Genomic DNA, 17,548 nt, shown 5'->3' on the forward strand with positions numbered 1-17,548 from the left:
GGCTATTTAAATTAATATTAACAGCCAGCGTTTTTTTTTCAGCTGGTCTTTGATCTTTCATTTATGTTTCCTCCCCTCTCCCTACTTGACTATTTGACAGTGTCTATCCTCTGAGGCATTTTTCTACTGGTTTTGCACACAGACAGATATATGATTTATACCATAAGAGGTGGACTTAGTTTAGCATATAAATTCCTAGGGTTATGTTCTTAGATAATAGGAGCCATACATACACAAATAAAGCTCATAATATTTATATGACATTAACATTTATTTTTATGGATTTATATACTATTTATTTGTATATAGGAGCATACCTTATTAGGTGGTTATCTAACTATTATTATTGATTTTTTTTTGTATCATTATTTTTCTTTTGAGTTTCTTTTTCATCTCTAACTGACCTCATAAATATTCACCTGATACTAGGTACCTTATACACATTTTTTGATATATTTCTATCATATCAGTATGACTACCTATATGTCCAGGTAATACAGTGATTTATCAACATTGTGTTGTGATCATATGTATCTATTCTTTTTTCATACTTTAGAGATGCAAGTATAAGATGTAAATGGAGGTATTTTATGCCGAAAAGTAGGATGGATATAAGCCATAGTGCAAAAATCTGTTCTTTGAAGTTCTCATCACACTAAGTAATTGGGTGGGTGTAGTGGATTTGAAGTTCACATGTATGATCACTAGTGAAAAATTACCTAACATCGTCCTTTTGATTTTAATTGCAGATATGGAATGAAATGACTGAGCTGGTCTCGTCCAATGGGAATTACTGTAATTATCGTAAAGCCTTTGCAGAATGTGAAGGGTTCAAGATCCCTATATTAGGGGTTCACTTAAAAGACTTGATTGCTGTCCATGTGGTCTTTCCTGACTGGGTAGATGAAAATAAAGTCAACATTGTAAAAATGCAACAGTTATATGTTACACTAAATGAACTGGTGTCACTTCAGAGTGCATCGCACCACTTAGAGACTAATATGGACTTAATTAATCTATTAACGGTATGTATATGATCAGACAAGTAATTATATACTATGTTGACATTATATTTACAGTTAACAGTTTTTTACTTTTTTATATAAAGTATAATAATAACAGTAATGAAAATAATAATATATTGTCAGGCCCAGGCTCTCCCTTTATCTTACCTCGCACTTCCTCGCTGCGTTTTCCCCTATCTTTCCGGAGGTGCTGCACTGACACACGCACCCTTGGTCTCCTTGCTCAGCCTGTTCACCGTGGCAGGTCTTTTTCTCTCAGTCTGAAGTGGTGCCACATCCCCTTTGTGGCCCACGAATAAGAGGAGAAAGTTCTTTACCTTACCTTTCCCTTCCTTAACAGCATCTTACCCTTTCTTTTTGGAGACACAGTGCCAACACACGCCTCTCTGTTCTCCTATCACAGCCTGTTCGCCATCTCAAACTGGCGGTGGATATTTTTCTCTTAATCTGAAGCAGCCGGCATCCCCTTTGTAGTCTGTGAATCAGAGGAGAAAGCCCCTGCACGAAGGCATGGCGGATGGGCAGAGACTTGAGGATGAGTGCCTTCTGAAGCTCACCGGAGAGGGAAGGGAAAGGGGTGTGTGGAAGGTGGGAGTTATGTGGAGGGCATGCCTCTTCTCCCCTATTTAACAGCATTCCTCCTGTCCCTCCTTGTTCAATCTTACTGTGCTTATAGTAGTGTTAGCTTCCTCTGGTGCAGTGCACCTGATTTCTGGTATTTGACCCATGCCTGTTTAACCGTTTAAGAACCTGAGCTGCCTGACATGAACTTTTGCCTTCCTGATTATGTTTGCATAGAGGGCTCCGTCGACTACTAAACCTAACATATATAATCTTATGAATATGTCAAAAGAAAGCAAGGTAAAACATTATAATGACGAATGTGATGAAAATAGAAACAAGTACCTTGTTTATTAAGGTAAAAATCATATTGATCAAACATTTAAATGACTACAAAAATTGGTAACATAATTTAAATTTGTTCATTACAAAAATGAAATAAATGTCATAGAGAGTATGTAATGTGTGGTAATTTTAGTGTAGTTATTCTTAATATAATATTTCATACACATGTTTACTTAATTTGTGTGAAAAATAGACAAGCCTTGATGATATAGATCTTAGAAATATTTATATTCTAGTGACAGACACCTCTCCAGTTTACCCAAGTGTGTGAAATCTTTAACAATCTAGCATAGGATTTGCAGAGCCTCATAATAGTGCAGCTTGGGAGTCACTTTTCTTTGGAATTAATATTTTACTCAAAATAGAAGTTACACTAACAGTGGTATATACTAAAGTAAGAATTGAAAGGGAATTCAAGGTGACTTTACAATTTAAGGTAAAATAGCTATGCTTTCAGTTTGGCTAATCTGGCCTTAATTTTTTAAATTTGCTTGGATTTCCACTTTAGTGAATAGACCTGTTGTCTCTGAAATAATTTAATAATTTTGTATGACTAATCTTCTAACATCTTCTACAGCTATCACTTGATTTGTATCACACTGAGGATGATATCTACAAGCTTTCGTTAGTGCTTGAGCCAAGAAATCCTAAATCGGTAAGATGTGCATTTTGAATATTTTTTATAAATGTTTGCTTGTCATTAAACATGCATTTTTCTGATGCAAAGGTAATGCGTGTAGTTTTTTCTTAGTTGCTTGGGATCGCTATTAAAAATTATAGAAACAGTTGGACAATGATATTATTGGCGTTACAAACCCATATGTTAATATAAGTATGGGTCAATAGTAAACAATCATATGTCATCCGAAACAAGGTCAGACTTGTTGAGTTTTAGTTTGTGCTTTGCATAAGGTTGAGTGGAAGCAAAAAATACCTCAAACAAAATACATCTGTGAGATATCAAAAATCTGCAAGCCCTCTTAGTATTAGATAGGAATACAAATGACAATATTAAAAATATCAGTCGGTCTACCCATGAGACGATGTCTTACCATAACTTCTTCAAGAGCAGCTCTGAGCACAATTTATATATCACAAGCAATTACAGGGCAAGGTCCAAATACTTTTTTAAATACCCTTATTTTGGTGTTTAATTATCATAAAAAAGAGGAAACCATTTATAATATCTAAAGATAACATAGATGATATGCAAAGGAACAATATTCAAGTTTAGACAGACACAACCAACACAGACGTTGTGAGCTCAATGGAAAACATTGGAGTTAATTTACTTGAGCGATTTGCAATTTGTTGTTTTTTCATTTAATTATGTTTTGGTATCAGTGCAAAATGAAGGCAATTTGAAATTCTAGCAAAGGCATATTACATCCCCAAAAAAACCTCTAACTGGAGGTGAATGATGAGTAAGAACCCATTGGAAACCACAATGCCTTTCCATACTTATTGTCTGGTTTGGCAGTAAACAAAGAAAAGCTTGCATTTTTGTCATTAATACCACACCTGAGATTAGGCATAAAGTCCAACAAGAGATGCAGTGCCAAATAGGCTACAAAATGAAACCTAATGGGACATGTGTGGAATTGTTAAATTAATTTTAGTGCTACAGAAAATAACAGAAATTTTCATAGGGAAATACAATATTAAAAATAAAAATAAAAAATATGTGTGGGATCTGTCATACTCCATCATGCAATAAGAGAAAGACAATTATACACATTACCAGGCAAGCCTTGAAGAGCATTTCATTCATTCTCAAGTCTGTATTAATATATATATATTTTTACTAGAGGATTTAGAATTGTTTAAACTTTTTTCTGTTAACAAAATGTTGCAAACTATTAGCTTTAAAACTGTAACTAATTCCCTTATTATTATTATTATTATTATTATTTATAAAGCGCCAACAAGTGCTGTAGCGCTGTACAATGGGTGGACTAACAGACATGTATTTGTAACCAGACAAGTTGGATGCACAGGAACAGAGGGATTGAGGGACCTGTTCAATGAGCTTATATGCTAGAAGGAGTGGGGTATAGTGACACAAAAGGTAAGGGTAGGGTAGAAAAGTAGGTTGCTAGGATAATATTCATTGAAGGCTTAGTGTTTTGTTTTGATGACAGTTTCAAGAGAGGAATCAGGGTGTGGGGAGGGAAAGCTGTTCACAGTTTAACCCCTTAAGGACGCAGGACGGTTCAGGACCGTCATCGGCATTTTTCCATTGCCGACCGCTGACGGTCCTGAACCGTCCTAACTTTAAGATTTACTTACCCGATCGCCGTCGTTCCCCCGGCGGCGATCGGCGGTGCTCCCGTTGTGGGGAGACTGCCTGCAGCCCAGACAGTCTCCCCATGGCAGATTAGGACCCCTGTGGCCATGTGATCACTCAACAGGGCGACCACATGGTCACAATAGGTGTCCATGTGTCTGCCTGCAGGGGGACTGTATGTGCTGACAGGCAGTCTCCCTGCCAGTGTAAAATCAGAAAAAAAATTAAAGTTAAAGTTAATAAAAAAAAAAAATGATATAGGTATAATATATGTCTAGATATATATTATATCTATATATATAGACATATATTATATAGGTATAATATATGTCTATATATCATATATATAATGTCATACTAAGTGTATTTTTATATTAATATGTACATATATTAATATAAAAATACACTTATAATTAAATTACACACGTATATATATAATATATATAATAACTATATATATTGTATATATATATTATTATAAAATACAAATAATAAGTAATTTAAATTAAATTAAACATGTAAAAATAATAATAAAAATTTAAAAAAAATTATATATCTATACGAAATTTTATTCTAACTGTATTTTGATATTAATATATATATATATATCAAAATACACTTAGAATGACATTGTATATATATATATATATCTATGTATATATAAATAAATAAAAAGAATACGAACTATTCATATGTCCATATACAAAATTACATAAATAATTATATAAATATACACGTAGACTTCAAATATATAAATATGCATATATATTTAAATTCTACGTGTGTATTTATGTAATATTTTTACATAATTAAGTTATTTTATTGATTGCAATTTAAGGGACCTGCCTGCCAACCCAGGCCGAAAGTCCAGAGAATTTAATTTGCTATCACTGTATTTTACCCTGTAACGTTCTACGACACCCTAAAACCTGTACATGGGGGGTACTGTTTTACTCGGGAGACTTCGCTGAACACAAATATTAGTGATTCAAAACAGTAAAACATATCACAGCGATGATATTGTCAGTGAAAGTTACTTTTTTGCATTTTTCACACACAAACAGCACTTTTACTGATGATATAATTGTTGTGATACATTTTCCAGTTTTGAAACACTAATATTTGTATTCAGCAAAGTCTCCTGAGTATAACAGTACCCCCCATGTACAGGTTTTATAGCGTTTTTGAAAGTTACAGGGTCAAATATATGGGTCAAATATTTTTACATTGAAAATGGCCAGGTTGGTTACGTTGCCTTTGAGAGCGTATGGTAGCCCAGGAATGAGAATTACCCCCATGATGGCATACCATTTGCAAAAGAAGACAACCCAAGGTATTGCAAATGGGGTATGTCCAGTCTTTTTTAGTAACCACTTAGTCACAAACACTGGCCAAAATTAGCGTTCAATTTAGTTTTTTACTTTTTTCATACACAAACAAATATGAACGCTAACTTTGGCCAGTGTTTGCGACTATGTGGCTACTAAAAAAGTCTGGACATACCCCATATTGAATACCCTGGGTTGTCTACTTTAAAAAAAATATGTACATGTGGGGTGTTATTCAGCGATTTATGACAGATAATAGTGTTACAATGTCACTATTGATACATTTTAAAAATGTATGTTTTGAAACCGCAATATCCTACTTGTACTTATAGCCCTATAACATGCAAAAAAAATTGCAAAAAGCATGTAAACACTGGGTATTTTTAAACTCAGGACAAAAGTTTGAATCTATTTAGCAGTTTTTATTCATTCGCTTTTCTAAATGAGTAAAAGATTTTTCACATAAAAGTCAAAAAACATGTATTTTTTTCAATTTTTCATCATATTTTTTCATTTTTGAAAAATTGAATTACATGAGATTATATAAATAATGGTATGTAAAGAAAGCCCCTTTTGTCCTGAAAAAAAACAATATATAATTTGTATGGGAACAGTAAATGAGAGAGCGGAAAATTACAGCTAAACACAAACACCACAAAAGTGTAAAAAGATGCCTGGTCGCAAATGTACAACATCGCAAAAACAGTCCGGTCCTTAAGGGGTTAATTGATATGCTTTCCTAAAGAAGTAAGTTTTCAAAGATTTTTGAAAGGAGGGAGATTGGGTGAAAGCCTAACAGAGAGGGAAAGGGTGTGCAGAAGGTTTTCTACCTTAGAGCCTTAGAGCATTGCTGTACAATGTCTGATTTTAAATGATCACAGACCAGCACATTGCAACCTGTTTCATCAGGATTCTTCTAAACAGTTAACCTTCATTCTTTATGTGGGTGGGCTGGAAAAGTACAATAATATGATGATGAAACCATGTGGACAAATCATAGGGAGAAGACCCTAGACAAATGTTTGGTCCATATAGATATCTAGTTTAACAGCCCTTTTGTATAAAGGTATATTTTGAATACTGAAAAGAATAAAAGGTCATATTAGGTTTTAAGGACATCAGTCAATCTGACACTCAACCAAACATAATAATGTTACGTTTCAACAGCTTCAGTATATTTCATCCCCATATTAGCAATAACCTGAATAGAAATGGCTAGTTGTTTACAAACTGTCAATATAATAGTACAAAAAGTGTGCAATGACCTTTTAAATTTTTAGTCATAGCAATTTATTTAAAGACACCATTGAATAAATACTGACATTTTACAACCACCTAAACGCATTCTTACCTTACTTACAGTCAATATTTTCTTTAATACAGACATACCTGTATATATCAATATTGTGTTATATGCCTACATGTTTACGTGGATACTGTTTTATACTTGCATTATTGCAAGTTTTGATTAAAGGACCACTATAGGCACCCAGACCACTTCAGCTCAATGAAGTCGTCTGGGTGCCAGGTCCATCTAGGGTTAACCCAGCCTGCTGTAAATCTATGTTTCTATGTTTCTATGTTTCTATGTAACATAGCAGTTTCAGAGAAACTGCTATGTTTACATATGGGTTAATCCAGCCTCTAGTGGCTGTCTCATTGACAGCCGCTAGAGGCGCTTCCGCGCTTCTCACTGTGATTTGCACAGTGAGAAGACGCCAGCGTCCATAGGAAAGCATTGAGAATGCTTTCCTATGGACTGACTCAATGCGCGCGCGGCTCTTGCCGCGCATGCGCATTCAGCCAAAGAGGGAGGAGATTCCCCAGCGCTGAGGGAGCTGGAGAAAGGTAAGTGTTTAACCACTTCCTCCCCTTAGAGCCCGGCGGGAGTGGGACCCTGAGGGTGGGGGGGACCCAAAGACCATATAGTGCCAGGAAAACGAGTTTGTTTTCCTGGCACTATAGTGGTCCTTTAAGAGTTCAATTATTAAACTTGTTTGATGTTCTGCCTTGACTTTTACTAGATTGATTCTATATTAAAGTACAGGTTTCTCTTCAAAGGTACTAAGAAGTACTTACAGATCTATTGACTAGAGCAAATTTTAAGTGAATTTCAGTTCAAGGTAAAATAGCCAAACTGGAAACATTCTCTAAGTCAGCTATACTTCAAGTCCAGCTAACTTGACTTCAAATTTAAAAGTCATTAGAATTCTCACTTTAGTGTTTGAGTACGCTTTTGTATTTTACCTGATTGTCACTGATAAAGAAATGTCAATATTACTCAACTTAATGATACTGATTTTATGGGCCTTTGAAGGATGAAAAGCTGGATTAGCTCAGTAAATGAGTTAATGAACCCCCAAATTGGATATATATTGCAGGGAAAAGGATTAGAAAAAAGTGTTCTAAGTTTGAAGACATGCTGTATAATTATTGCAAGAAAATTAATGTTATGTCACTGTTGCTTATGTTTAGAGAAAAGAGACTCACAGGCACTCCGAATTCAAGCCACAGGCAGTTTTATTGTAGCAAAATGCGTTACATTTTGCTACAATAAAACTGCCTGCGGCTTGAATTCGGAGTGCCTGTGAGTCTCTTTTCTCTACCTATCCTGGGATTGCTGGTCCTGCTCTGGAGCACCCATGGCCGCTGGGATTGAGTGAGGTTCCCACCATTTACCCTTCTCAATAGTATGTTGCTTATGTTTAGTCCAGAAATAGCTATCAGTTAGCCAACAACTATAAAGGGTAAGGTGCAAAACAGATGTTTTCTAGAGATGTGCACGAAGGTAAAAAAAATTGTTTCATTTTGTAAATTTTCAAACTACATACAATATTCAGAAAATGTTGATTCGGTGAACTGAATTTTATCTAGAATTTTAAAACGTTAGTTTTTTTTTTTTAAATTTGGACACCTATCATTACCTACAAGGAATAAATGAAGGTTGAAGTCACAAGATTACATAGTGCCAATTTAGGTAATTATCTGCTAAACTGCAGAGAGACTAAAATTAGGAAGTGCCCTTTCTTGATTGTGATCTTACTTAGCTATGTTTACATGGGATTGCCATAAAAATACCAATTACTAAATAAGGAGGCCATCTGCTAAACAGTGCTCTAATTAGCTACCCTCTATCATGTCAATTCCATACAAGGGTACGAGTTTAGGGATTTATCTGCAAAACTGCTGAAAAATCTGAATTAAGAAAGCCGTTTTCATTTGTTTACTACATAACTCACTAATTTGGTATCCCTAATTATGGCCATCCCATAAATTACGGAGTTATTCGCTAAAAAACTGAAATGTAAAAATTAAGGAATGCCAAAACAAATTGCACATATTTAATGTTCTGCACATTCTCTACCTGTCCACCTTTTAGTAAAGGAATCCATCAATTCTTATTTTGATTTTGTTTAAAACACGTTTTATATGCCATAAATATGCAGACTAATTTATACAAATGTATTTGTTTTTTACCACAGCCAACTTCTCCAACAACACCTAACAAACCAGTTGTGCCACTGGATTGGGCATCGGGAGTCACAACAAAACCTGATCCAACTATTATTAACAAGCATATACGCAAATTAGTTGAGGTGAGCTAGCCATCATTTTATACTGAAATGACCTAGCAGTCTTTTTAGACCTGTTTAAGATAATTTGCCATTTAATTTGGTGCAATTGTTTTTAGATGTATCCTTAACTTACCATCAGTTCACTGGATTCAAAATGAACGCTACATAATAAATATAAATTTAAATGTAAACTGTAAATAAAAACATATAAAGCAATTCTAGATGTTTGTCAAGTTGTAATAGGAAAGGAGGATACAACATTGGGTTAATTATAGTAAAATGTAAAAATAAAATACAAAAATGTATTCCTTTTTATGAAACAACTTCACATTGCTTAGAGTAGGAATAAAAAAAATATCATTTTTAATGACCCCATAAATAAGCACAAAGGTTTGTGGCAATTATATGTGACTGCAAATCACCACACTGAATATGTCATGTTTCCATGTGATGTATTGACTTGAGTCTGTTTTCAATGTGCAAACGTTGTAAAGTTATCAGTGCATTTCTCAAATACTTATCAACAGACTATTGATGTTTTTGAGATGCAAGACTGAAAATAGATACAGCTTAATAGCTTGCCTTATGGGATGATCTCAGTTGGGTTGTGCCATATATAAGCCTGACAGTATAGTTTTTTTTCCCCTTTAATCAGTGTATGCAGTTCTATAGAATGTATTGTTGCTGTCTAAACAGCATAATAATCACATTTATAAGCTAGTGCCAATAAAGAAGAAACATTTCCAAGTGACAATCAATCTAGTCTTATCAATATATCATGAAACAAGTGAGCATGTTTGTCAACTGCAATATAGCAGCGTTGCTGGATAAGGAGCATCCAGTAGGATGTTCTTATTATTCCATATTTCACATGACTCTGTGTGTACTATTGCTACAAAATTCCAGTACGTTTTTTTGTCCAAAGGACAAGTCATAATGGTTTCTAAATAATGTGCAGTAAATATTACCTTTGACCTGTAAACTAGATATTAGCCAAGTAAATATATATGTTACATCACGTGTCTTGTTGTAAAGCAATGTGAAAATTTAATTTATGTATGCTGTAGTCTGTCTTTAGGAATTATGATCACGACCATGATGGATATATTTCTCAAGAGGACTTTGAGAGTGTAGCTGCTAACTTTCCTTTTCTGGACTCTTTCTGTGTTCTGGACAAGGATCAGTAAGTTACTGTGAATGATCTGTCTGTTTTCTACTGTGCATTGCAATTATAACATTGTTGAACCTCTAATGAAAATAACACAAGGTTACTCAGCTAACTGAGAATTGTGAAGAACTGACAAGGGTCTTCTGTGGTCTCCATACATAAAAGGACGATTACGATGCAGACTCGCATTTATGAAACCACCTATACAATACTTCACTCTTTGCTCTCCACTTTCTTACCAATTCAAAGTTGCCTCAGATAATTCAGGGCATGCTGTCAGGTTGTTTTTAATAGTAGCCAATGACCATTTCCTCCATTAAATCAGTAGTCAACTTTCCACAACCACAATGAGGGTTATACACCAGACATGCAGTGACTGTGATTGGCAAATAGATTACCCGATCCAGCTTATAACAAGCTCTCTTCAATGACAGTGGGAGTACTGCTCCCTCTAATAATATGAAGCCATAAGGGCTTCGCACTCATGTGGAAAATATATTTGTCTGCTAACAAGAAAATGCATGTCTAATGGAGATCCTCAGACCTCCATCAACAACCCATGGCTTTATCTCAAGTGTGGGCCCAGGGTGGTTGCCCAGGTTGCCTTGTGGGGAATCTTGTGGGAAAACTTTGAAGGTTGTTAGAACAACCAATGCTGCAGCTAACTTGCCTTATTGCCTAGATATGTATCTATGGGGGATGTTCCATCCAACACTGTGTAAGCTGTTTGAAAACTTTGTGCAACTAAATAGTTAATGAAGGGAAAACATAGAAATACAGGGGATTTTGCAATATGCCGCTATATGTGAGAATAGAAAACTTTAATTCCAGTAACGGACAGATAGAAAAAGAAAACATTTATTATACATAAACACATGTGTGAGAAGGTGAACTTGAAGGACTTGAGTCTTTTTTTTTTCAATCTAGATTACTGTGTAACTTGTTGTAGTACTGAAAGGAATTCCAGTTGAATTCCAGTTGAATAAAACAAAGACAATTGAAATAGCTCAACAAAACATATGCTTCAAGTGGTTTCCTCAAATTCAACTGAAAATGACTCAATTCCTTCATGGCAAGGATCTTTAGTACTTAGTAGAGCACCCTTTTTCTGATAAGACATGCTGTAAATGAGATGCATAGCCAGACACCAGCTTCTGGCAGCATTCCAGAGGAAACAATGGCCTCCAGGTCTGAAATATTCTTGGGTTTGCGTGCTGTAACTTCCTTTTTCAAATCCCACCACAGATTTTCTATGGGGTTCAAGTCAGGTAACTTTGATGGTCACTGTAGAATTTCCCAGGACTTCTTCTGCAACCAAGTCTTGATGGAAGGTCCAATGAAACCCAAGCTTCAGCTTCCTCACAGATGACACAATGTTTTCTTCTATAATTTCTTGATACCTCAATAAATCCATCTTGTTTTCCACATGCTGCAGGTTTCCAGCGCCAGAGGATGCAAAGCAGCCCCAGAGCATCACCGAGCCACCACCATGCTTAACTGTAGGCAGAGTGTTCTTTTCAGCATATGCTTCATCCTTCTTCCTCCAGATATACAGCTGATCCATTAGGCTGAAAAGTTCCAGTTTTGTTTCATTGCTCCACAGAACAGAATCCCAAAGCTTCGTTGGCTTATTTATATGATTTTGAGCCGACTTTTCTTGTGCTTTTGGGTCATTAGGGGCGTACATCTTGGAGGTCAGGCATGGAAATCTTTTGCGTTTAGTATGTGCCGTACTGTGCCCACTGAAGCCCCAGTGCCTGTTGCTACCAAGTATTGCTGCCGGTTTTTTGTTGTCACTTGAGGGTTTTTCACAACCTACCTACAACCAAATCTACAACCTATCTACCTACTTACCTACCTACAACCTATCCAGGTAGTGTAACCACACTTCCATCATCTTTGAACTTGCCAACTATAGTTCCAATGGTTTCTCAGTAAACTTAACATTCAGTGCCTTCACTATCTTTCCTGGCTAATCATGGCAGCATCACTTATGGGTAGCTCCTCCCTTAGCAGTCACAGGACAGGAATTAATTAGATTAATTAATAAGACTGATAGGTATAAAGAGTCCCTCCTCCCCTTACACCACAGTCTTTTTTCCTGTCCTTAGCAAGTTCTACAGGACTTTTAACTTTTTCTTTTATGGCCACCTTCCTGCGTTTGTCGTGGGTTCGTTCCAAATGAAGTTCAGCCTCTCTTCATTTGAAGGCCCCAGTAAACAGCCTGCATGAGCAGGACTAACTGGGTCAGGTTCTGTGTAAGTACTGAACCGCTGCGTGGGATTTAGGTGTTCTGAGGGAGACACTGGTTTTCTATTTGTCTGATGGGGTTGGTCTTCCTTAAAAATTCCCCTTGTTATCAGCTTGCCCCTCTTAATTGGGGTCCAAAATCCCCCCCCCCCCCGCACCTATTTCTGGCAGTTCTTTGAATCCATACTATGGGGCCCTGGAGTGGTCCTACCTGTGGTTTGGTGTGTTGTCCGGTTCCCTGTGGGGTCTCCTGGATTTGTGGCTATGCCTTCTGGCCCATGGGACTATTCCCCGACTGCCTGGGGCTTCCTGGGGGTTCGGACGTCGCAGGCTGGGACACAGTTTGCGTTCCAGCAGACAGGCTGGTGCTCGCGGCCGGATCCGGCGAACCCGGAAGTGATTTTCCTTGGCCGCGAGCGTTTGGAACGCACGGCGTGCGTTCCAGCGGTCTGCGCATGCGCGGACCGGATGGTTTCCCCGGCTCTATTTAAACTGGCAGATTCTGACAGTCTGATTGTGCGCTGCATCAGCTGTTCGAGCGATCTCGTTCCTGGCTCCCCTGCAGTTCGCCCTTTGCTGTTTCTTGGCTGCCTGGAGGACTTTTGTGTCATTATAAGGTAGGATTCCTGATAATTCTTGTTTAAGGTTTATTTTATTTTTCTCTCTCTGTTGGTCAGTCTGCTATGACCTTTTGGTTAGGTATTGTGTGTTGAATTTCCCTTTGGTTCTCCCTTGTAGTATGGATTCCCCCTCTGCCTCTGCAAGATCCCTCTCTAGAAAACATAGGTGAGCCATTCAATTTTTCTATTGGGGGGGTTGTTAAAAAGAGTGCCAAACTAAGCCTGTAATATATGTCATATATGGCTTTATTTCAGCCCCAGCAAGCATCTGGATTCCCCAGCGAGGAAATCAAGGGAAAAGTCCAATAAATGCATTAATTGCTCATCACCTGCTCCACCTGGAAGGAACCTCTGCAGGGAATGCTTGTCGGAGGCGGCTAATGTCCACAGTAAGACTTCACCGCAGGATGACCTTAAGCTCTGGATTTCCCGTGCAATTGCTGAGGGCTTTAAGTCTACCACGGGATGTGGTGGCCCTCCTAAGAGACGCAGAGCGGAACCTCAGTCTTCCAGCTCTGGGGAGGATCCGGACCTGTGGGAGGTCTCTGATGAGGGGGAGGAGGAGGCTGACTATGCCTCCAGGTCTCTGGACTCTAAATCTGTAGATCGGCTTATTACCCTCCTCAGAGACACTCTTAGCCTCACGGAAGAAAAGTCTGAATTGAGAGAGGCTGACAGGTTTTTTGAGGATTTGAAACCTAATAGACCAACGTTCCCAGTGCATTCCTCTATAAAGGACATGATCCTTCAGGAGTGGAATAAGCCGGAGAGGAAGTCCACCTTGAAAAACAAATTCACAAGGACTTATCCTTATTCTACCATGGACTGCTGCCTTTGGAATTCGGTTCCCAAGGTTGATGCCGCAGTGATCCATATGGCTAAAAAGACCACGCTTCCTATAGACTCCATGGCATACTTAAGAGAACCTATGGAAAAGCGTATGGATGGTGACCTAATTAAAGCCTATCTGGCGCTAGGCTCCGCCCTTCATCCGGCAGTGGCGCTGACCACTCTCTCCAGGGCCTTACGAGTTTGGCTCGCTAATTTGGAGGAAGATATTGATCAAGGTGTCCGTAGAGAACATCTCCTGGGAAGTCTCAAGGATTTGAGCCTTGCTACTGAATTTTGCTCTGAAGCCTCCCTGGACATCACTCGCATGATTACCAAAGGTATGGCCCTATCGGTGGCCTCCAGAAGGGCTTTATGGCTTCATTCCTGGGGGGCGGACTATGCCTCCAAAGCGTCCTTGTGTGGTCTACCGTTCCAAGGGGACCTCCTGTTTGGTAAGATCCTGGAGGATGCCATTCAGAAAGCGGCTGATGGGAAAAAAGCGTTTCTTCCACAAGTCAGCAGAAAGGGTTTTTCCTCCTCCTGGAAATCCAGGCGATTTAAGGATCGGTCCTTTCGGGACAGTAGAAGCTACAAGCCCGGAAGGGAGTATTCCAGGAACTCTTCGTGGAAGTCCTTCTCTCACTCCTCTTCCAATAAGGCTTCCAGAGGTAGAGGTGCCAGGACCTCCGGGAAGACCTTCTGAAGGTCCTCGGGCCCATCCGGGTACGGTGGGTGGAAGACTGCAGTTCTTTTACCCGGTGTGGGCCGCAAATGTCACAGACGAGTGGGTCACCTCAATCATAAAAGAAGGCTACAGGATAGAATTTTCCTCTCGTCCATGTGCTGCCCATTTCAGAAAATCAAAAGTGTCAGAAGGTGTCAAACGAAGGGTCATGAGGACTTGCATTTCCACTCTGTTGGGACAGAAGGTGTTGGAGGAAGTCCCTTCTCACGAAAGATTCCAGGGGATGTATTCCACTGTGTTTTTGGCGCCAAAGCCCCAGGGAAAGTGGCGTCTCATCCTGAACCTGAAAGGAGTGAACGCCTTTCTAGACGTAAGGACATTCAAAATGGAATCCTTACAGAGTATCCTAAAGTGCGTAAAACCAGGAGATTGGATGACCTCCATAGACTTAAAAGACGCCTACTACCAAATCCCTGTAAATAGCAATCACATGCAGTTCCTTCGGTTCTGGGCTTTAGGAAGACATTTCCAGTTCCGTGGGCTTCCGTTTGGTCTCAGCTTAGCGCCAAGGACTTTCTCGAAGGTCCTTGTCTCTCTGATTGCCGTCATAAGGATGAGAGGTATCGAGATATTCCATTACCTGGACGACATACTCATCGTAGGGCCTTCACAAGGAATAGTGGAGCATCATACATTAATGGCAATGAACATCCTGCAAGATCACGGGTGGCTTCTCAACATAGAAAAAAGCTCCCTGATTCCATCTCAGACCATCGTGTTCCTCGGAGCGGTGATAAATACCATTTCTGCTCATGTGTTTTTGTCTCCAGAGAGGGTCATGAAGTTACAAGACAAAGTCAAGAAGCTCCAGGTTCTCGGAAAGGCCTCGGCAAGGGAAGTCATGAGTCTCCTGGGTTCTTTGACGTCTACGATAGGTTTGGTGAAGTGGGCCCAATGGAAGTTTCGCCCTGTACAGAGTTGTTTTCTTCTCCAGTTCGACAGAGAAAAAACGGATTGGGATCAGAAAATTTCTCTGCCCCTGCCAGTAAGAAGAGAGTTGGACTGGTGGAGGAACGGGAAGAACCTAGCAAAGGGTTTTCCCTTGGAAGAACCTCCGTGGACCGTTATTACGACGGATGCCAGTTCTTCTGGTTGGGGTGCCCACCTCGATTCCTCATGGACTCAGGGGTGGTGGACTCGAGAAGAAAGTCGGCTCCACTCGAACCTAAGAGAACTGCGAGCTGTTTCCAAGGCCATTCAGGTGTTCCTTCCGAAGATCAGGAATTCCTGGGTGTTGATCAAGACGGACAACCGAGCGGTGGCCTCTTATGTAAACAACCAGGGAGGCACAAGGAGCAAGCGGCTCTTAAAAGAGCTAGCTCCTCTAATGGTGATGGCCATGACCTATCTCCAGGGACTGAAGGCTATCTATCTCCCAGGCTCGGAGAACGTAGCGGCGGATTTTCTCAGCAGATCAGAAATTCTCCCGGGAGAATGGAAACTTCACCAGTCAGTTTTTGCTTGGATCACCCGTCGGTGGGGCATGCCCCAGATCGACCTGATGGCCTCGTTCAGGAATCGCCAGGTGGAGAATTACTTCTCCCTCCACCCAGAGAGTCAGGCACTGGGCCAGGATGCTCTATCTCTTCCTTGGTCGTTCGATCTGGGGTATGCGTTCCCTCCCCTACCCATGATACCCAGGTTCCTGAGAAAAGTTTGGGCAGAAGGGAAAACGGTTATTGCCATAATCCCGATTTGGCCTCGAAGGCCGTGGTTTCCCCTACTGTCAACGCTGAGCCAGGAACAGCCTCGGCCCCTGCCTGTTTTGAAGGATCTGCTAACGCAGGGTCCAATATCCCATCCTCATCCGGAACGCCTCAAATTGGGGGTGTGGGTCTTGAAAAAGAAAGACTTCAACAATTAGGCCTTTCAGAAGCAGTGGTCAATACTCTCTTACACTCAAGGAAGGCTTCTACGTCTTCATGCTACCATAGAATACGCCCTCGCAACACTGAAATCTTGGAGTTCCTGCAAGAAGGTCTGGATAAGGGTCTTAGCATCAGCACTCTTAAAGTTCAGTCTTCGGCCCTGTCAGCTTTGTGCAACACCTCTTGGTCATCAGACCCATTGATCTCCAGGTTCTTCAAGGCAGCTTTCAAGTTGAGACCGCCTTCGAGATCCACTACCCCTCCTTGGGACCTTCCGCTTGTTCTCAACTACCTGTCTGAGGATCTATTCGTTCCTCTTGAGAATTTGGATGCTGTCCTCCTAACTTACAAAACATTGTTCTTAGTAGCAATTACTTCCGCTAGGAGAATTTCAGAGATCAAGGCCTACTCCACCCTGCCTTCTTGTCTCCAATTCTACCACAATAGGGTGTGCCTGAAACCTAATCCAGCATTTCTGCCTAAAGTGGTCTCTCGTTTCCATCTATCTCAAGAGGTGGTCCTGCCATCCTTCTACCCCAATCCTTCTTCACCAGAGGAGATCAAGTGGCATCGTTTGGATGTTATGGACTGCCTGTCTGTGTACCTTGAACGTTCTGCTCCTTACAGGAAAACTCACCAGCTTTTCGTTTTGCCTTCAGGGGCCAGGAGAGGTGAGGCAGCCTCTCTATCTACATTGAAGCGTTGGATTGCTCTTGTAATCAGAAAGGCTTATCTCAATAAAGATCGCTCTCCTCCACTGAAGATAAAGGCTCATTCAACCAGAGCATTGTCAACTTCCTGGGCTAATTGGGCAGAGGTTCCATACGATGACATTTGCAAGGCAGCCACCTGGTCTTCCCCGATGACGTTCATGAAACACTACAAACTTGATGTGGATGCTCCTTCCACCTCATTTGGGAAGAGTGTCTTGTCTACGGTTTCTTT

The 17,548-nt window shown here is 39.7% G+C and overlaps 1 protein-coding gene across 1 annotated transcript in view; it reads left to right on the forward strand.

Moving 5' to 3' along the window:
- RASGRP3 (RAS guanyl releasing protein 3) overlaps window positions 1–17,548 on the forward strand; it is a 141,193-nt gene that overhangs the window by 99,925 nt on the left and 23,720 nt on the right. Inside the window, exons 9-12 of the mRNA XM_063443118.1 lie at window positions 750–1,025; window positions 2,509–2,586; window positions 9,029–9,142; window positions 10,189–10,304. Coding sequence (XP_063299188.1) covers window positions 750–1,025; window positions 2,509–2,586; window positions 9,029–9,142; window positions 10,189–10,304 — 584 coding nt within the window. The remainder of the gene's footprint in view (window positions 1–749; window positions 1,026–2,508; window positions 2,587–9,028; window positions 9,143–10,188; window positions 10,305–17,548) is intronic.

The sequence above is a fragment of the Pelobates fuscus genome, chromosome 2, assembly GCF_036172605.1.
Source record: "Pelobates fuscus isolate aPelFus1 chromosome 2, aPelFus1.pri, whole genome shotgun sequence".
Taxonomy (NCBI): domain Eukaryota; kingdom Metazoa; phylum Chordata; class Amphibia; order Anura; family Pelobatidae; genus Pelobates; species Pelobates fuscus.